Genomic DNA, 20793 nt, shown 5'->3' with positions numbered 1-20793 from the left:
GATGGATATGATGGCAATCATCCTCTCCATCTCTCTCTATATGACACATCTTCATTAAGAGAGAAATAGAGCTAAGGCACAAGAGGGGCCAAGCAACAACACTAGGGTAGGATGGTGGGGAGGGGTTGGTAACTTAGTAAGGAAGGGCACTGCATACTTACTCACGAAGTGAGTCAGTTGGCTGGGATGGTACGTGTGAGTTAAGAAGAAGAGGTCAGGAACGAGTCGATAGTTGAAGTAAGTAGTAGGTCCCTTGTGCAGGTGGAAACGGCCCGGTTCTTGTATGAGGCTGGAACCCTACTGGGGAAACCCTCAGCGTCATTTTCCTCCGAGTCTTTCCAGCGTGATGGTGGGGCAGTCCGCTCGCTGGTTGAGACGTTGTTATGCAGTGACGCGAGATCTCCCGTATTCCCTCGGGGCGAGGCGGGCGAAGACATTCATCTCCATATTCATGAGGCTAACATTCTTATTCCCTTCCTACTCTGAAGTAAACCTCCTGGGAAGCAATCCGCTTTTCGTCGGCCAATTCCTTCTAGAGGTAGCAGCTACCTAGGTACCTGACGGCTACTCCATGTATGAAGCACCTGGACTGTTGTTGTCAGTGACGTTTCTAGATATCGACCTCTATTTTCTATCTCTTGCAAGAAAGCTTCATAAGTAATTAGGAATCCGTTGAATGATCATGGCTCTCAGTATGCCTCAAGCTTCAGCGTTACCTTCCTTGCTGGAAGCTTCCATCTTAATCTCTATTGCGTAATGACGAAAATGCCCGGCACAGTGACACCTTGGTGCCTGAATTGGTGTCGGATAAAAGATTTACCGGGACTCCAGCTTAATGCCTGATAAACCAGGCACCTAACCCACGTGACTATAGCGCAATCGGGCGTTGTTAAATACACAGGCAAAACTCTACGTTTCACAGGTGACTATACCTTATTAGGGCTAGCGTAGAAATTAAATTTCTTGGCATTTATATTTACACAGGTGCCTTAGTCATATCCTAAATAGGAAATATATAGACTATCTAAGAGGTTAAATCCAGACCCGTCTTTTAGTGCTAGAACCGTCGATTGTCCGGCCTCGCGGTGGTCAAAAACAGGAACGCCCAGGGCGAGAGCTATTATATTAGGAGCGAGTTGACCGCGCTGTCCGTATAGCTTAGTATAGCCAAACTATTCGAGAGGGCGAGGCAGCAAAGGCAGCGGTAGCTAAGCAGGCAGGTGGTAAGACAGTGGAGGGGCAAGCAATAACTTGGTTGCTTGAAGCATCGAATAAGGTATTACTTCAGACATCAAAAAAGGTATTGAACGAAGCATCAAGGCAAATAAGACCTCAAGCAATGCCTCAGGGACAGGCTTAAGGGGGGGCTTAAGGCCTCTGGGCACGGCAGGCGGTCGATCGGGGGATCTAACATGGGTGTCAGTGGAATTTTGATCACTATATTCTAATTAGAGAGTTAAACCTGGTTTAAAAACATTGTATTTAATGCCTAATAGTCGCTTTTCAGTCAAATTGCTTATAGCCAATTTTATATGGGCAATTAAAAGGATGGCAACGCCTTGACTCCCTTGAGGTGTAGTCAAGCCTGTGTTACTAAGCACTTCCCAATTAGGTATAATCAAACCTGTGTCACTAAGCACTTCCCAATTAGGTATAGTCACCTGTGAAACTAGGAGTTTTGCCTGTGTATTTAACAACGCCCCAATCGATCCTGGTCAGGTGACTTCCCTGGCGTGGTTGGTGGTACGTACGTAAGCTCACCAGCTCGCCGAGCTGGCTTCCATTGACGGAGGTTAGACGCGCCCAACCAGTCCTCTCGTACCAGTGTATCTGGAACCCTCAGCTTCCCGTGTGGACCCGAACCTCATCTTTGTGGCCTGTATAGACTAAGATTCGGTTTATTTTTCGATTTAAGCACTTCTTGATCTTTTGTCACCATGAACGGCGCCGGTGATCCTGAAAGGGAGCAGGCGCTCGAGGATTACAAGAAGAGCCTCCTGGAGCTTCGGGAATGGGAGGCAAAGTTGAAAACACTTCGGATGGGCATCAAGGATTTGCAGAGGGAGTTTGACATCTCTGAAGAGAACATCAAGGCTCTGCAAAGTGTTGGTCAGATCATTGGTGAAGTGTTGAAACAGTTGGATGAGGAACGATGTATGTTGTAACCTATCGTCTTTCCATATTTACCTGCTTTGTTCGAATTTTCACTCCTTCTTTGGTCCCATACAGGGAGGATTTCGGTTGTTTTACGTCATTCAGATGCTGATATTGAGTAGTCATTGTGAAGGCTTCCTCCGGGCCTCGATATGTTGTCGGCTGCCGCTCTAAGGTCGATAGGTCGAAATTGAAACAGGGCACCCGTGTCGCCCTGGATATGACCACTCTGACTATCATGCGGATGCTCCCGCGGGAGGTTGATCCATTGGTGTACAACATGTCGTTGGAGGATCCCGGCCAGATCAACTTTGCCGGTATTGGTGGTCTGAATGAACAAATTCGAGAGCTACGGGAGGTGATTGAGCTGCCGTTGAAGAACCCAGAACTTTTCCAACGGGTGGGCATCAAACCACCCAAAGGTGTGTTACTTTATGGGCCCCCCGGCACAGGAAAGACACTACTTGCACGAGCCGTCGCAAGTTCCATTGAGACCAACTTTTTGAAAGGTAACCAGCCCACTTTAGATTCCCAGCAGTGAGAAGATACTGATTGCGCTTAAGTTGTGTCCTCTGCTATTGTTGACAAGTACATTGGTGAATCTGCACGGTTAATACGAGAGATGTTCGGCTACGCCAAGGAACATGAGCCCTGTATTATATTTATGGACGAAATTGACGCTATCGGTGGTCGACGTTTCTCTGAGGGTACTTCTGCTGACCGAGAAATCCAACGGACATTGATGGAGCTCCTTAATCAGCTGGATGGGTTCGACTATCTTGGAAAGACGAAGATCATCATGGCCACGAACCGGCCCGATACGCTCGACCCGGCTTTGTTGCGAGCTGGTCGTCTGGATCGAAAGATCGAGATCCCTCTGCCCAACGAAGTTGGTCGATTGGAGATCCTGAAGATCCACTCGAGCACCGTCCAACTGGATGGCGACATTGACTTCGAGAGCGTGGTGAAGATGAGTGATGGGCTCAATGGTGCCGATCTTCGCAACGTTGTTACGGAAGCGTATGTCCCCGATTCCCTTGCCTCCATTTCTGACGACAGTCTTACTGATGCTCAAACGACAGCGGTCTGATTACCATCAAGGATTACCGAGATGCGATCAACCAGGATGATTTCAATCGGGCGGTTCGCAAGGTGGCCGAGGCTAAGAAGCTGGAAGGCAAGCTGGAGTACCAGAAACTTTAGTTACTTTTCTGTTGCGGACGATCATCTCAATATTAGCCATTCTTTAGAAAAATCACCGTCTAATAAGCCCGGTTGGCTCAACGACTCCACGTAAATTTCCGTCTACAGAAGGTTATATCTACTTCTTTGGCAGGCCGAGAGATGCGCTGATGACAGCCAATAGTAAAACTGATAAACCTCTAGCATCTGGCGTCATGAGACCCTTGTCAGGTCTAAAAGCTCCAAAAAGATGGTACAAGGAACGCTAAGTCGTTCGAGGTCCAGGCCATGTCCAAATTCACCTGAAGAATAGTAGGTATTTTCCATTCCTCTCCCACTCCAGAACTTTCCGCAGCTTCGAAAGAACCTCGTAGCCGTCTGTCCTGTAATAAGTTGGAAGGTTGTCTCCATCAAGGATGTCTCCATATACGATCTGTGAATTTCTCCTTATTCGATATAGAAAATCACTTTCCTCAAGGTTTAGGGCCAATACCTCCTTCATTTCTTAGTAGAAGCTCTGCTGAAGAGGGCGATTTCAGGATATGCCTCACATCGTCAAGTGGAGCCACGACTGACTAACTAGGTAAAGGTAGGAGAGGGCTGATACCCATAGTAAGAGACAACATTGACTCAGAGAGTAGGCCAAATCTATCATCGGGATAGTACACGCAAAACATCAATCCCCTAGGTTGATGTATACTAACTCCGCTAGATATTGCCCTGGAATAAATCACTTGGCGTGACGATGCATCTACCTATTCATCACCTCTTATAGGATCATTTTCGTAAAAGACAATATTATTAAAAATACTAAAGCTGATGATAATTACCTGGATCAAGGTAGCATTGGCATCCAACTCCCTCTGCAAATCCACAGCAGGACAGCAGGACATTGCTTTGTCCTCAGGTACGAGATCGAAGCTTCTGCGCGCGTCTGCAGGAGTAACTTCAAAACTATTATATAAACCATGAGACAAATAAGCCTCTTACACCAAAGTACACTCTCCGCGTAGCATACAAAGCACCCGCAAAGGAACCCTTATTGACATATAGAAGCAAATTCAGGAAGCTCTGCCTCTCGCTGACCTCGAATAAAAGAGTTACCCGCGGAAAATAATAAGCAGCCTAAATTTATACTGCATTCACACAATTACGATATCCTTCCTTGCGTGGCAGAGAAACTCTCCCTACTGTCAACTGAAGACAATCTTTAGTATCAGATGTAATGATTGGCTATCGGAGAGGTATTCCGTACAGATATGTGGTAGAAACGGGATTCGTGACTACCCTAAGACTCGATAACTTGTTGGTGTACTGGATGGCTGGGCTGCTCAGGAATGAATTCCTAGCGGGAGCTGGCTGCTAGATATAAAATAAATGTAGAATGGCCGATGAGTGCCTCTTTAGACTGCGAAGTACGGCACTGTCAAGTAGGAGAAGGAAAAACAATACTCAGCGATGGAGCCGAGCGAAAAGAGGAAGTGCAAGTGGAATGGACTTCAGACTGGCTGGAACAATACATGCCTTAATTTGATCCCGTTTTCAATGTTTGACTATATAGTGAGTATGTGTTCCAAGGGAAACTATATATACCCTCTAGTTATCAGTCGTTTCTTGCTATACAAAAATTTTCTCCTTTGAGAAGCTTTTAGGGCTTTATTGCATAATCGTAGATAATTATAGAGTATTGTAGCACCTGGCAGAAGACTGGGCATTAATACTTAGAAAGAGGATCTAAGCTTTTGATGTCAGCAGTCTTATATAAAGCTGTGCTTGGAGGCTCTCACCCTTTTGTCTAAAGTAGGTACGGAGTATGCCAGCAGCCTTAATTGAAGATGTCTATCGATGGGCATGGGAACAGTCTCTTTCCTATGGCAATTAATCCTGGCTGCTACATGGCAAAACACAATCACTTTCGTCTCTTGTCAGATCATGAGAACCTTCCGTATTAAGCTCCCGAACCCACCGTAGCTACTCGGGGAGTAGGATAGACAGAGCGGGTCGTTTCCCCAAACGCCCGTAGAGCTAGCTATAGGAAGTCGCGATAGGCGGCCTCCAGTGTTGCAGCCTCGCACCCAAAATTCCAAGCTTCTCATGCTTCTGCAAAATTCCTTTTCGTCTTTTGTCCTTCCTCGAGTAGATACTCGATAGACCACGTCCTATATGGACCTAGTGATGCCTTTCAGTAATATATCCATGCACTTGTTTAAGCTATATTCAATACTAATAATCAAGGCAGGTGATTCCCAGGATCTTGTTATAATCCGAGGCTCGGGTCAACGATAAGAGTTCTATCTGCGCGTATGATGCTCAGCTGCGGCCCAATTTTAGATCACTCTAGTGCCTCTCAGAAATACCATGCTCTTGTTAGGCTGTAGTCAACAGCCATCTGCAAGCGATCTCTCTTACGATCTGAGGCCCAGTAGAGGATGGCTTGTATGTTAGGCATGATTCTCAACTCCACATAACTTATTATTCCTGGACTGCCTTTCAGAATGCGAAAAATCCCGACATTGGCTCGTCATTAAGGCAGGTGGGTGGGATGTTACAATATAGCGACCCGTACATAACGGTGAACTGGCGCGAAGACTGATCACCCGGAACTGAGGGGAGACCCTTCGGTGCCTTTCAGAAAGATATATGCTCGACTTGCACAGCTTTTGCTTTTTAATAGGTTTCACTCAAACGTCGTGCCTTCGATATCAAATATTGATCATCATTAAGGCACCGAATGAATTCGTCTGTCATCGCATGATGCAAGGCAATTGTTATTGAGCTCACTGGGATAGTAGGAATGTAATCAATATAGAGTGTGCATGCAGGGTGGTGAGAAGATGTTTGGAATAGGGCAGAAGAAGCCTTGAGAGGGGCCACTTCAGCGCTGTCCTAGCGGAAGCTTGGTGCTGTTTACATGGAATGTGACTGCATTGTACTGGCTGGGCTTTCAATCCCTGTGGGAACAGCGAAGTGTTAGCGGCTTCGTAGAGCAACTGGTTAGATTTATATATCTTTTATCAAAGGGAGAGGTGACTGGACTGTTGTGGGGGAGCGAATAGTGGAAAGTAGGACGCAGGGGAAGAAGTTTGGAGGCGAGGGAAATTTTATAGATGTCATGGTGACTCGATACATAGGGGATTGCCTCAGGCAATATCGGGAGCAATCCGTTCGGAAGAAAAATAAATGTGCTAGGTATTTGCTAAAGAAACACTGCTTTTCTATGTATGGAGTTCGTGATCGAGCAGCTGTAATACAATTCTCGGCTTCTAGTTATCTAAACTCATCTCTAGCTCCAGATATACCTTTTATCTACGTGTCCCCAAGCTGTCGCTATTGCGAGGAACTATCACCGTAGTTCGACCTCATACTATGTTGTTCTTAAAGAAGCTAGGCTAGTTAACTGTACTGATGATAGACCGTATTAAGCAGAAAAAGTTCCTATGATATTGATATACTGTAGTCATATCAGAGTATCCATCCATAGAAGATAGGGAGTACTTATAAGAATTATAACGCCCGCTAAGGGACTAATATAGAAGTATAGCAACCGGCCTACTTATTAAACATAACGTAACTGATTATTACTTCTTTCTAAATCTTGATTAAATACAAAATTGCCTTGGATTTATCGGGTGGACCCCATGGTTCGTTCAGTACATTAATACATTTTCTTTATAGGCACCTGTCCATAACAGCAATAGTATAGTCTAAATAAAGTATTAATTGACTTGTTCTTAAAGATACCACTAAATTATATAATTATTAGATCTTAGTGGCTATTTATGAATCAATGGTGGCTCAGAAAGTAGGTAGCACTCGCACACACCTTAAAAGCGGCGAGTTGTAATCTGAAGTTACTGATATCCTAGGCTTAGAGAAATAATATTTCTCTACGCTTCATACCTACCTGCGCAGTATATGACCGTCTGCATATATCCCCATGTGCTACACTAGCTAACGGCGAGATGAAGCTTGAATCTTTGGCCCCCCCCGAATGGCTGAAATGTTTGGATCGGTTTGCAGCCATTTGGTGGTTCCCGGATCAACAAACGCTATCGGCTTCGGTTACGTTACTCCTACATCCTTCGAGTGTCGTAACACGTATTACTTGCCGACTAACTTGATATTTCTGTCTTCTTCCAGTTGAATCCCTTTCACAATTTTCCTCCCAGCGCTACCTAGTGATCTATGTTAAGGTAGAGGTCTTTCTGTGGCAAATCAGTGGTGAATAACGAGAATCTCATTTAAACGAGGGCCGAAGGCGACAACATCCAATGCCAATATCCATACGACTTCCTTCCTAGAGCGACTTGACCTTCCAAGCCTGTCCTTAGCGACTGGCAGGTGGAGATACTAGATTAGCAACCGACTGATGGGACATGCCTTTCCCGTATCCTCCAAACAATCCCTCGTTTTCCTCCCCCCAGCGACCATTCGACAGCAACAATTGGCGTGCTGCGAGTCGGAGCCCTGGAACCAGCGGGCTACCGGGCTATGGCCTTTCACAATCAGTTGGGATAGCCAACAATTTAAACGGTGTATTCGGTGCCGGTCGTACCCTCCCTATGTACAAGGATAAGCCGTTTTTCGCTCCCCGGCGCACCGGGTCAAGGAGACGGGGGAAGCTTTTAAAGGGAGGGATTATGTTGTTATTTCTGGCCTTCGTCTGGTTCTACCTATCTAGGCCTGATGAATGGGGTAGATCTGGTTTGAAGATGCCCAACTCGGCCAAAGGGGAGGAGCTATGGGCCTGGGTACAGCGCTTCGACGACGCAGAACCCGCCTATGATGGTGGTGAACAAAAGCCTGTTGACTGGAATGCACGAAGAGAGAAGGTCAGGGATGCTTTCATCGTCAGCTGGGATGGCTATGAGCAGTATGCATGGGGTATGTGAGGGAGGAATTTCCTCCCAACAGCCGATCCGTTAAGCAATTAGGAAAACCAGCGTTGCTAACACAAACTTTCCCCAATAGGATTGGATCAGTATCACCCGATTGCTAAAGGTGGAAAGACGATGGTCGCCGGTGGCATGGGTTGGCAGATTGTCGATGCGCTAGACACGATGATGATTATGAATCTGACCTCGCGTGTCCAACATGCTCGCAGTTGGATTCACTACTCACTACGATACAATCAGGATCATGATGTGAACACTTTTGAGACGACTATTCGCATGCTAGGCGGCCTTCTTTCAGCACATTATCTTTCTACCTCTCGTCCAGACCTCGCCCCGGTTGCCGACGACGACATAGGCGCACCCGGGGAGGACCTGTATATCGAGAAGGCAACCGACCTGGCAGAGCGCTTGGCGGGGGCCTTTGAATCCTTATCTGGGATACCCTATGCTAGTGTGAACCTCAACACCTCCGAAGGGATACCGTCGCATGCTGACAAGGGTGCTTCGTCCACCGCCGAGGCTACCTCAGTGCAGCTGGAGTTCAAATACCTTGCGAAGCTGACTGGCGAGGCGGAATACTGGCGGATTGTGGAGAAGGTCATACAAGTCGTGGATGACCAAAAAATGGAGGATGGTCTGTTACCAATCTTCATCAGCCCGGAAACTGGGAAGTTTACGGGGAACAATATCCGTCTAGGCAGTAGAGGGGACTCATATTATGGTACGGACTCGACCTTCCCTCAGTGACTTCCACGGGAAGTCTCCATTCTCCGTAGAAGACCACTGACTTCCAATGCCTTCCAGAGTATCTCATTAAGCAGTATCTTCAGACCTCAGAGCAAGAGCCGGTGTATAAGGAGATGTGGGATGAGGCCCTTGCGGGTATCCGCAAGCACTTACTCGCGTACTCGAAAGGCGCTCGATTGTTGGTCCTGGGCGAACGACCGTCGGGACTTCACAAGAGTCTGTTACCAAAGATGGATCATTTGACTTGCTTCTTGCCTGGAACAATTGCCCTGGGTGCAACTGGCGGAATGCCCCTGTCGGTAGCCAAAAAGTCACCCGGATGGACCCAGAGACATGATGAAGAGATCCTGATTGCGCGTGAGCTAATGAAGACCTGCTGGGCGACGTATCTCGCTACGTCGACGGGACTTGCTCCTGAAATTGCCTATTTCAAGCTGGATGACACTCCGCTAATGATGAGCGACTTGTATCCCCACTCCACCATGATTACAGGCAATCGAGAGTCTCAGCAACAAGATCTCCCCCTTCAGTCCCAGCCTCTTTATCCGCTAGGCGATAAAACATTGAACTGGAGAAATGATATCAACATCCACAACCAAGATCGGCACAATCTGCAACGACCGGAAACAGTCGAGTCCCTTTTCTACATGTACCGGATTACTGGGGACGAAACTTATCGGCACTGGGGCTGGGAGATGTTCAAATCCTTCATCCGCCACACTGCCGTTGTCGAGAATGATCAACCTTCCTCGAACTCCAGAACGGAGGCTGACTCGAGCACCAGTTCCCATGGCCGTCCGCGCATTGTCGGCTTCACCTCGTTGTCGAATTGCAACACCCTCCCTCCAGGACAGAGAGACAACACGGAGAGTTTCTGGATGGCTGAAACCCTCAAATACTTCTATCTTCTGTTCTCCGATCGAGAGTTTCTCTCTCTCGAAGAGAACGTGTTCAACACCGAAGCACACCCCATGCCTCGTTTCAAACTAGGAGGCGACCTGAAGACGGGATGGACACGAAAACTTAGGGATCCATAATGTTTAGCTCGATTGTGCGTTGTGATTGCTGAGAATATTACCATTATCCCCAATAGGGAGATAACGTATGGACTTCGTTTTGTGAGCGATGGAGTGTGGCGAGAGGAGCATACCATCGCTCCTATACTCATGGTTTGGATTTTTGTGCCGGCCCCTTTGCTGATCTATATAAAGGGTTTGGCTTTTCGAATAGAAGCTCTCTTCTGCTGGCGGATCTAACCCGTGTCTTTTACAGTTTCCTGTTTAGAATAGAACAAAAAACATCCAGGTTCGGTCTTTTGCTCTTCATTTTTTCCTCCCTCCAGGTCTTTTTCTTGAAGTGAAACCCGAGCTATTACTTGTGCATGAAACTATAAAGCTCGTGTCGTGATGCGATGAAATGACATACTTTCGTAGATGCCAGACACCAAATCCTTGACTACCAGGAAGTGTATATACATGGGTCTAAAACTACTTCCGATTCAAAGCCGCGTCGATCAACTTCCGATATCCGCGAACGGCTTCTTCCAGCTCCGCCACGGTGAGACCTTCGTTGTCCCCATGGGCAACGTGAATACTGCCAGGTCCGTATAGATATCGGCGGACAGGGCCGTCCGGCCGCTCGTGGATCTTCAGATTGGGCACGTCGGTGCCGTAGTTCACCGTCATCACTGGGAACCCGGGGACATCCGTATCCAGGTCCTGAGGCGGGTGACCCCCGGAGTGCGTAGTGAAGTCAGCATACACATCGTCATTGCCATCGGTGGCGTCCTGCACGGCGCGTCGGATGATCTCCCGTGCTTCGTCCGGGGTCCCGGCTGCCAGACGCACGGCGACGTCCGCGCGGGCGAAAGCAGGCACCACGTTGGCAGCCACGCCTGCTTCCACCCTGCCGATGTTGACGGTCGTGCGGCCGTACTTGGGACTGGTTGGGAGACCGCCTTCATGCGCGGGAGTATCACCCAGCTGGTCGACGCGGGACAAGGCCGGGAGAATGGCGGAGAGGGCACTCCGTCCAAGCCAGGGGTATCCAGAGTGGGCAGCTTGGCCTTTGGCGATGAGCTGAAAGCCTAGAATGCCCTTGTGGCCGGAGACAAGAGCCAGTTCGGTAGGTTCACCGAAGATGACGGTGTGGAAGGAGGATGGGGCCGGGTTCAAGGTGGACTCAGAGAAGACCCTCATGCCGTCTCCGCCAACTTCCTCATCGACGACGAAAAGCAGACCCAGTGGCGCATCGGGATGATCCTGCAGCAGGTCGAGGGCCGCGAAGACCTGAGCGGCCACGCTGCCTTTGGCGTCGACGGAGCCTCGCCCCGAGATGCGGATGGTGGCCGCGTCATCCGTGGGCAAGTCGTGGTCGATGCGGTTGAGCGAATACGGGATGTAAGGCGGAACGGTATCAATGTGGCTCGTGAGGAGAATCTCCGGCCGGCTGGAGGGAAGGTGAGCGAAGATATTGAAGCGGTGCTGGCCATTCTTCTTGCCTGTCACCGGTTGCTTGATGACGGTGAAGTTGTGGGACTGGAGAAAGTCGGCCACGAAAGAGCCAACATGGCGTTCATTTCCGGAAACGGACGCAATCTGCACAATGTCTCGATGGAAAGAAAGGAAGGGCGAGGCATTAATGACGTCGTCCAGGGAGTTGGCGGGGGACGGTGGCCAGGAGAGTTGCAAAGGGCTCTGGGGGATTGCAGGGTGCGGAGAAGCCACTGCCAGAGTGGCAGCTCCCAGCAGAAAGGAGAAGGAGACCGATTTCATGAGGAGGGATGAGAGACAGGAGGATGGACAGAGGGACACAGACTCCCTGGTAGGCAGAAAGTAGGCAAACAGCGGAGTCACGATGAAGCCGTTGATGGTGACTCCTTCGGGCACATCATGATGTCACGTGCTGCATTCCTTGGATGGCGTCATTCATCCTCGTCAACACCAGCAGCAGGAGTACACTGTAGCAGGAAGAGAAGAAGAAAGTTAAACCATCGTCAGATTTCTTGGTGATCTATGGACAGGAAGACGCTTTATGGTCTGTTACACGGCGATGGCACGTCCGATTAACCAACCGGCATCTGAGATTCTGAGTCTGATCGGTAATCAGTCGGCATGATGACTGATGGAGGTTTCTACAAATCACATATCCAATATAGAGGTCACCATACAGTTTCTGTACTGCACCAAACTATCACCAAATGAAATGCAACTAGGTATGAACCCTACTGGAGAACCATGGTTCATAGTTGGGGGCAAGCCGTTCTTTTTCCGGCAATTGCCCAGGGTTCTTCTCTTTTCCTCATCCTTCCTTTCTTTCTTCGGCCTTTCTAGCTCCGAACCTTCAAAGGGTGGTTGACCCATGTGGATCTGACGTCGGCACCAGAGTTTGGGAGACGCCAGAATGGTCACGACTTTGTACAGGGTCCACAAACAATGAATCTACTCCTTGGGGACTGTGGGTTAAACTAGGCGAGAACAAGGGAAAGGGGGAGACACAGAGAGCAATAATTGATTGATTGCGCAGCAGCAGCAGCAGCAGTTACTGGGAATTTAAATGTATTAAGATCCGCAAATACTATGAGATAGGTACAACGAGACTTGTACAATGGAGATGATAGGTTATGGACCTTTTTCTTTTCTTTTCGTTTCTTTTCTTTTTTTTTTTGCTCTTGTTTCTAAAAGGAATAACAATGTTGGTCGCACAGTGTTGAGAGAGTCTGCCACTGGAGCTATGTCAATGCAATGGAGTTCTGAGCGGGACCAGTTGAGTCGGTTGGAGTCTAGACACCATTCTTTGTCTTGTCGCTTCACGATGGGTCTCTGGCTTGCTTAGTGCCTTTTTTTTAAAATATATATATATATATATTTGTATGTATATTTTATTTTTATTTTATTTTTATTTTCTTACCAAGCTGACAAGCCAAGTTGGATGACGCGCCGTTGGACAGGCGGAGGAAACAGGTCATAATACATATCATATCGGCCTACCGGATGTATCCCAGTTCTGTCCAGCCTCTGTCTGTATCCTCTATGCCAGGGGTTCTGGGGGTTAACCAAGCACGACCAGAGGGAAATACTAAATCGTACAGAAGTAACGCGTCTATTCTCCGCTGCAGACGGACGATTCGACCAAGCAGCAGCAGCCAAGGGTGGAGGACCGTGGCAAGTGTAAACCGACCCACGGAACTGAACGGAGCAATTGCACATGCTTCGGTAAATTCCCGCTATATTTTTTTTTTTTTTTTTTAATTATTAATATACATATATCTTTTTTTTTTTGGATGACTGTCAAAAGAATGCTTGGCAGAAATGAGGTGGAAGAGCAAGCGACTTGATAGATACAAAAAAAGAAAGTCTCTGTGAGAGAGAGAGAGAGAGTAAAAAACAAATAAAAGAAGGAAGAAAAGAAAATCAGGGATATGGATCAGAACTGTCAAGAACTGTGCAATTCCTAGGATTTTTTGTCGATGCGATAGACAACCAAGGCTGTGTTCCCCTCCCAGACTGACTCTTTCAGAACTCGTGATTCTCCTCCACTTCTCTTCTATCTCCTCTCTCTTCCTCTTTCTCTTCTTTTCCTCTCCTCTCCTCTATTTCCATCCATTCTTGTCAACCTCCCAACGCCTTTCGATTGACTGCAGCCCACTGAGCTGTCACTTGCCTCTTGGGCCAGCTGTTCGCGCGGCATCCACTGACGTGCTCCACGTCTTCACTCTTGTCTACCCTGCCGCCTGCCATTCTCCCCGCCTCGCCCAGTCATTCCTGTTCGCGTCAGGCAATTCCTGCCCCCCAGTGCTCCTGCCGGTTGGTCGTGATATTGCCCTATCCTGTCAGTCGGTGCTCGTCTCTTTCCTCGCGTCCCGTCTTTCACCGCCACGCCACGTCTTCTTGGGCCGTTGGGAATCATAAAGGCTCATTGTTCTCGTGCTCTTTCTGGCCGTCTTTGTCTGTCTCTCTTTCTCCTCTTTTCCTCCCCTCTGTTTCAAAATCAGTACACTTTGGAACACGCGCAGGCCAACAAGTGGATATGTGCTTTCATAAGAACTAAACACGCCACTCCAAGTTCTCCCTCGTGTGTTCGCCTTTGTTTTCCGTCAACTTTGCTGCTCGTGAAAGGAGTCCTCAGTATATCGTTCTCGCGTCATGCTCAAACTCTCGCAACTACTAGACGCCAAAAGGCGTGACAGTTGCGATGCTATGGCCGAACTATCGCCTTCGTCGCGACAACCGCCTCCGTCACCACTGACAGCCACCTCGTCCACCCCCGTCTCCCCTGCTGTCTCACTTTTTTCGGCCAAAGGCCATACCCGCTTCTCCAGCTCCGTGTCCTCCTTAGTTTCATCCCCTGGTCACGGTAATTCTATGGAAAGCGCCTCCAGGAATCCCTTGACAGGAGTAAAGGAAGAAGAACCCTGTGGGGCTCAAGCGAGGGACCTCGAGGAAGAATATTTCCGTATGTCTCCCTTGCTCCCAGCCCCCGTATCTCAATTTTTTTCCTCCGGATTGTATTTCATAGGGATCGTTTTTTTCTGTCCTGTCTTATTAACCCACCCAGAACACTTCGACCAGGGTGTGTCCGAACTGGAAGATTACTTCTCTCCTGTCAACTATTCGGACCAGTACGACCTCACGGATGCCGGAATGGACGTGCCGCCTTCCCCGAAGAAGAGACGTTCGGACAGTATCTCCGCCAAAGGCCTCTCGCGTATCGGGTCTCGCATATCCACCATCTCCACGCGCTGGAGATCCCGGCATGCATCCGACGCCCCTGACGGTGTGGATGCCGTCTCAACTGAGTTGCGATCCCGTACCAACTCCGCCTCCTCTGTACTGGCCAGCCCGACTGGGGTCGCCATCTCCCGAGTCGATTCTATGACCGTTCCTCCTTCGCCGGCAAGGACCATCTTCGAAGAGCGCATCAGCGAATCCGGTGCAAAGCCCATCGACATTGTCAAGGCCAATCGTCAGAGCCAGGAGGAGTCGGCGCCCCAAGCGACTACCCCGCTCCTTCCTCCCTTCATGGGTACTGAACCAGTGTACCCAGCTGCACCCCGTGTCAACTCGCCTCTGCAATCACCCTCAGTGGCGGACATGTCGGAGGATCTTTCGGACGCCATTGCACCCTCAGATCCACCACGCCTGGCCACCGCTCCCTCGCCGCCGCTGTCATCCAAGCCGTCTGTGGCATCGTTCAACCGCCCACGCGCCAGCACGACACGAACGGTGTCCGGCGAAGGCTCTCCCTTTGTGTTGTCGGATCCCAATGATGAATGGGCGAACAAACTCGGGCATGCCAACTTCACCATCCAGCCTGAGCCGTACGTGCCCGAAGTATACGATCTGGAATCTTTCCAGCAACTACGAGCGCAATGGGATGTCGCCCAGTGCAACTTCGCCAAACATCTGGTCCGCACGGGCGAACACTACGGGATCACTTCCAATATCTACAAGCTCACCGAGGAGAAGTGGGAGTCGATCAACTGCGAATGGAAACGCCACCATGAGACAATGCTATCGCAATTAGAAGCGACTCAAGGCCCCGAACTACGTCTTGTCCAATCCGACTGCGATCCATGCGAACAACTAAAAATCCCCCGCCTACATGACGACAAATTTCCCGAATTGGGCGATGGAGAGATAGTTGGGCCCATGAAGATTGCGCCGGCGACGACGGGTTCTGGACGGGGTCGGAGCCGCTCCTTGAAACGGAGCTTCCTCAGGTTTTTCCAGGACCTTGTGTCCCGGCCCTGAGACTTTGACATTTTTAACACCAAGAGCTAGACTCTTGCAGCATACTTCATCTTTCTCTATGCCTTTTTTTTTTTTTTTTTTTGTTGCCCTAACGACGACAATAGAATTACTGTGCGAGGCTTTATTGATGTACAACATCTAATGATCCCTTACGCCTCCTGGATGACATGATTCAGCGTGTGATGATTAATGTTGCTTTTATATTTTCTTCTATTTTTGATCATTTCTCTGTTCCGTTGTCTCTGATCTGTGATCCGATATTGATGACTGATGACCCGTGGCTGTGACTACTGACTCACAGGGCACAATTCGCTCCTTAACGCACGATGCATTGCATTTTCATTTGTTCTTCCAGTCACCTCGATTTCATGGACGACTTTCCCCATCCGCATGTAACAGTCCTTCGATGTACTACCAAGTGCATCTGCTTCAAGTCTGCGAGCGATGTCTTTTATGCATTGAGTTCTGTCTGGTTGGAATGTGAAAGAAGTGTTGCAGGCCCCCAGAAAAGAAAAGAAAATGAGGGTCTAGAACAGAAGAGGGGCGTCTCTGCTGATCATCGGTGTTCCAAGCATTCCATTTCCTATTATACCCCCCCTCCCCCTACGTGATTATGACCCGCTGTATCTGATAGAAATATTCGGGTGTCTCACAAAAAGTATCATTCTTGATTTTATTCGTTCTGTATATGTATATATATAATTCGTTAATACCCAGCTTCTAGATAATTATATGTGAGTAATATCGCTCTTCATAACGGGACTGCCGAACTCCTTGCAACAAAAATATGTACAGCAGGCAGGCCTTGCTAGATGCATGTATTTCAAAGCGAAACAAGAGAACAAATTAACCGAGCCAACCGACGAACTGGTGATCTCCGGACAATTTGGTATCCTGCATGCGACCCTAATTATATGCAGACCCTGGCAATTATGAATCAATCTCCCCCCCTTTAAGACACCTACCTACTCTGTACACCATCCTCGAACCCCATTTCGTCAAGGATCAAATCCAATACTGGCTCCAGATTCGTTTTGCATCGGGGTTCCCTCGAAAACGGAAGTCGACACGAACGATATCGTCGAACCCCTCGGACAAGGAAGGCGCTTTAAATCGGCGGAGAAAGTCACCAAAAGCGACTCCCGGGAGTAAGGAACGAGACTCCGGATTCTAGAGAATGACATGAGCAAAGATGCATCAACTCAGAAGAAAGAAATTGCATCGGCATAACACGATGGGAATAAAACAAGCACGGAGACGCAGGACGAGACAGTTGTCCAGTCCGATACCGGTCGAAAGTATAGGCCCGAACGTACAGGTCCCCCCCTCTTCTGCCTTCATCCCTGGTAGAGAGAGAGTGGGGGGGGGAGAATATAGACAACTAGGGGAGTCATCGATGCATATCACCCATGCAATCTACTTCATCCAGCTGCGTGTACGACAGTATATGCGTGTGTAACCGTGCCCTCGGATCTACGGACAAAGTAGGTAGCACGTACCAGGTCTTGATTTGCAGCACGGACAGCATTGTTATGCCGACAAAGATCCGGCGACGCAGAGAAATATACGCAACGAATAGGAACCTGATATTCCTTTGCTACCTCGACCCAGTGAGATCGGGTTTCCGGGTCTGCATTGGTATTGTCTATTAGGATTTTTTAATTTCCCCGCCCGCGTCGGGAAGTTTCAGTCAGTAAGGAGTGGCATGTTGGCCGTTGAATTTCCAAACGGTCTTTCTTGCATGGGACGAGGGGGCACCCAAAAAAAGGAAAGAAACGAAGAACAAGAGAGAGTCGGGAGGGAAAGATGGGATGATTCCGTTGTAAAACGTTGGACTATGCAAGGGTCATGCAATAACATACCAACTACTACGGACTTTTTGGCTGCAAGGTGTTCCTTAGCCACTTTGATGCATTTTGGTCGCTGAAAATCCTTTCGTTAGTTTTTCTTTCCGGTTCTTCTTGCTTTTTCCGAAGGGAAAAAAGAAAAAGAAAAAAAAAAACTGTTGTCGCTGGCACTCCTTTCAGTCCCAGGGGGGGATACGTATACATTGGCCCAGGAACTGAGCACGGATGTAGGTTGCTGGCGTACCGTCTTCAAGATATCCTGGTTCACTCGTTCATATCCCAATGGTTCCAAGTAATCCCAGTAAAAGGTTGATTTACCCGCTCCAGGGCTACCGCAGAGGATTATCAGTTCAAGAGGGCTTTGATGCGAAAATTCTGCGTCCACTGTCCGAGCAAGGTTAGCAAAACCTGCCAAATTTCTGCAGTTTGCTCACCAGGTAAAGAGGTGAAGATAAAGGTAAACAGCCACCTTTGGGTGGACTGGGTGTTTTAGACCTGACTCTCCTCACGCACCTTTATCCGCTGGGTCAGACTGCAGATATAAATGAGGGTTGAATGGTTCCACGAGTGGCTCCGGGGCAGCATTTAGGAAAAACTCCTCAGGCGTCTTGAATGGAACCCCGATGTTCGCAGCAAATCCTCTTAAATGCGAGAGTCAGGCTGAGACTGCTTGTTTTCCGCTGAGGCCCGACTTACCGGTCGACCTGGGAATGGTCTCTAGGCCGTCCAGCTGCATCTCCAACAAAGACTGACTCCGACAAGTCTACTCCACTCACGTCAAAGTCATAGTCATCTAAGAACTCCTTCCACATTCCAGGCCTTGGCTTCCGGTACTCGTCATCTTGAGTGGCAGCGTAGACACATAGAGGAATATCCAGCTGTTTCATGACGGCTGCCACTCTTTCCTTGAAGTTCGTAAGGCTTTTAGAATCACTTCGCCCTCCTTTCACCTCCTTTTGTAGGCTAATCTTTTTCTGATTCGACACGATAACAACTTTGTATCTGTTAACAAGTGTCAGCCCTCAATTTAATCAATCAATGAAGTAGCCGGTCCCCCAGTAGTGACGGGTCTTGTAAGATCATTGCACAAAGCTTCACATACCCATCCGCGTCCAACTCTTTGAGACGAGAAGGCACAGAAGCATGCCACCACTTCCAATCCGACGCGTTCCTTGGGAACGTGTTCCCAGAAGCGGTCGAAACTAAGGTGGAATCCTTCCCTCATCTATTAGTCTCTGAATTGTTCTCGAACATTGATAGAAAATGAAAATTTCCCTTACGAAATCAAAAGCAGCAATCCTTGGCTTTTCCAGAGGTTGTTTATGACCTGGGTCTTTAACATATTTCCCAATCACCAGACTGTTGTTCACAATCCTCCAGGTGATTTGCTCGGGCTGTTTCTGTGACGTCGGTGTGAAGAATGAGGACACAGTTTTTTCTGATGTGTGGCAGTGGTGAGCGGCGGCTTCATAACATTATATCATTATGCACACTTACTTGTCATGGACGATTCGACCTTTCTCTTCAGCGGCGGTGGGGAGATAGGGCGAGTTGGGGACAGTGCCCGCTTTGTGCTCCGAGCCCCGACCATCCTTGCTAGTTGAGGTCGAGGGAGAATTTTAAAAATAGTTTAAAGGAGGGAAGGGGGTCTGTTTAGGATCCTGGTAGAGATGTTCTTTGAGAAGAGATCAATCTAGGCTCCTCCGAGGTTGGGCGGACGTTGACGCGCAGAGACGCGCGTTAAGCTTCACGAAGTCACATGCTCTATCACAGACCAAGTACAGTCACGGGATTCAAGAGATTCAAGAACATCCATGCAGTTAGAAGGGTGGTGAGCTGAGCTTTATTTTTATGTAGCGATGTTATAGTACATTGTTGTCGCAACGGGCGATCGTTAGATATCTTTTATATACTTTATCAATTCCATCATACAAATCTTCGATCAATTACTAATTCTACTGGGAGAATCTGCCCCTGGGTATCGAACATGTGCAGAGAACAAGAGTAATAGGTAAATGGCTCATTTTGCTCGCGTGTCAAGAGATAGTCGATCCGCCTGTTCCAGCCGGACGGCCGACTTCAGCTGTTCTCGAAGTCCAAACAGATGCTGTGAAGCAGTCTTCATCATTTCCTGATTGCCACCATCCTGGACCGTGATGGATGCTTGCAGCACATAGCCTCCAGTCCTGTCCAGCGGAGACATCTGTTGGAAAGGAGGCAGCTGGTGCCGGGGTTCACGTAGCTCATGACTCTCCACGGGGTAGTGCAGAACCCGGTGAAGGAAGATCACGATATCGTTGTGGATAAAGACATCCCCCTCCACAACATACTCGGATATGAAACTAGCCGATATCCATCAGCACAGGAAATTGATCATGCGATTAGCTTATTCATCCATCACAGGATGGCTACTAACCTATACCCCCAAGCATTCATGGGGGTGGAAATATCTCCTTTGGGCAGACCAGCGCTGGCCATCAGCCGGGCTGTTACGGCCGATCGAGTGCCAGCTTCGGGAATGTCTCTAAACTCCAGTTTCCAGGGTTGGTTGTCGTAGCTATAGAAATGACCATTTTTCACATCAGTCCCGGACATAGTCACATCAGTATCTCCAAGCGAGGTGGGTGCAGGCTTGGCACCAAAGTCTGCCTCAGAGACAGGCCCGACCACCTGCGTATAGAACATGCCACCATTGAGCATTTTATTCAATCGCTGCACCTCCGCACCTTGCAATTCCTGGCTGGCCCCGACACGGGTATTGATCAACCCTGGCTTCCGGTAGGCCTTGAAGACCAAACGACGTTCTAAGCGATGACTAGGCTGCATAGCAGTCAACCCTGTCAGCTGCTGAAGGAGCTCATGATGTTGATGCGCCGGAACCGAGGCGAAAAGTAAGAGCTCATGCATGATCACAAGAAAAATGGGAGACAACAACGGCTGAACAAGTAGACAGCGCGCACACCCACACACCACCACCGCCTAGATCCGGGCACGAATACGGAGTAGCGCTGGGAGCTTTATTTGGCAGTTCAAAAGTGGTAACCCGCGGGAAAACTCGGGTTGGGATCCTGGTCCAAGCTTCGGTTTTCTTTAATGACCTTTTCTTTTTTTTTTTTTTTTTTTTTTTTTTTTTTTTTCTGTGTGTGTCCCAGAAAATGAAAATACAGCGGGGGAGGGTCACATAGGATGCAGAATAGGGAATCCAATTTAGGTATC

At 48.6% G+C, this 20793-nt stretch overlaps 6 protein-coding genes across 6 annotated transcripts; 3 read left to right on the top strand and 3 right to left on the bottom strand.

The window, feature by feature from the left end:
* Positions 1 to 1937: 1937 nt before the first annotated feature.
* On the top strand, positions 1938 to 3357 carry rpt4 (proteasome regulatory particle base subunit RPT4; the record flags this gene model as incomplete). The annotated part of the gene is made up of 4 exons (XM_033573653.1): positions 1938 to 2154; positions 2277 to 2663; positions 2718 to 3174; positions 3237 to 3357. The coding sequence occupies 4 exons, from the start codon at positions 1938 to 1940 to the stop codon at positions 3355 to 3357; spliced, it is 1182 nt and encodes a 393-aa protein (XP_033424205.1).
* A 4355-nt stretch (positions 3358 to 7712) lies between these two features.
* Positions 7713 to 10015, top strand: MNS1 (glycoside hydrolase family 47 protein; the record flags this gene model as incomplete). Its single annotated transcript, XM_033573652.1, has 3 exons — positions 7713 to 8220; positions 8308 to 8952; positions 9036 to 10015. 3 exons carry the CDS (start codon positions 7713 to 7715, stop codon positions 10013 to 10015), a joined length of 2133 nt encoding a protein of 710 aa, XP_033424204.1.
* Positions 10016 to 10465: 450 nt separating this feature from the next.
* On the bottom strand, positions 10466 to 11752 carry ATNIH1004_009050 (M20 family metallopeptidase; the record flags this gene model as incomplete). The annotated part of the gene is made up of 1 exon (XM_033573651.1): positions 10466 to 11752. The coding sequence occupies one exon, from the start codon at positions 11750 to 11752 to the stop codon at positions 10466 to 10468; it is 1287 nt and encodes a 428-aa protein (XP_033424203.1).
* Positions 11753 to 14122: 2370 nt separating this feature from the next.
* ATNIH1004_009049 (uncharacterized protein) lies at positions 14123 to 15730 on the top strand (the record flags this gene model as incomplete). Its single annotated transcript, XM_033573650.1, has 2 exons — positions 14123 to 14432; positions 14535 to 15730. The coding sequence occupies 2 exons, from the start codon at positions 14123 to 14125 to the stop codon at positions 15728 to 15730; spliced, it is 1506 nt and encodes a 501-aa protein (XP_033424202.1).
* A 1005-nt stretch (positions 15731 to 16735) lies between these two features.
* ATNIH1004_009048 (putative DNA 3'-phosphatase Tpp1) lies at positions 16736 to 19168 on the bottom strand (the record flags this gene model as incomplete). The annotated part of the gene is made up of 9 exons (XM_033573649.1): positions 16736 to 16900; positions 17230 to 17360; positions 17593 to 17653; positions 17822 to 17961; positions 18091 to 18218; positions 18274 to 18579; positions 18680 to 18792; positions 18858 to 19015; positions 19075 to 19168. The coding sequence occupies 9 exons, from the start codon at positions 19166 to 19168 to the stop codon at positions 16736 to 16738; spliced, it is 1296 nt and encodes a 431-aa protein (XP_033424201.1).
* Positions 19169 to 19597: 429 nt separating this feature from the next.
* SRB5 (mediator of RNA polymerase II transcription subunit 18) lies at positions 19598 to 20484 on the bottom strand (the record flags this gene model as incomplete). The annotated part of the gene is made up of 2 exons (XM_033573648.1): positions 19598 to 19919; positions 19994 to 20484. 2 exons carry the CDS (start codon positions 20482 to 20484, stop codon positions 19598 to 19600), a joined length of 813 nt encoding a protein of 270 aa, XP_033424200.1.
* Between the last annotated feature and the right edge of the window lie 309 nt (positions 20485 to 20793).

Source organism: Aspergillus tanneri (assembly GCF_003426965.1).
Source record: "Aspergillus tanneri strain NIH1004 chromosome Unknown AapTan_6_pilon_pilon_pilon, whole genome shotgun sequence".
NCBI lineage: Eukaryota > Fungi > Ascomycota > Eurotiomycetes > Eurotiales > Aspergillaceae > Aspergillus > Aspergillus tanneri.
The sequence above is the reverse complement of the archived record's forward strand: the minus strand, read 5'-3'. Positions and strand labels throughout refer to the sequence as shown.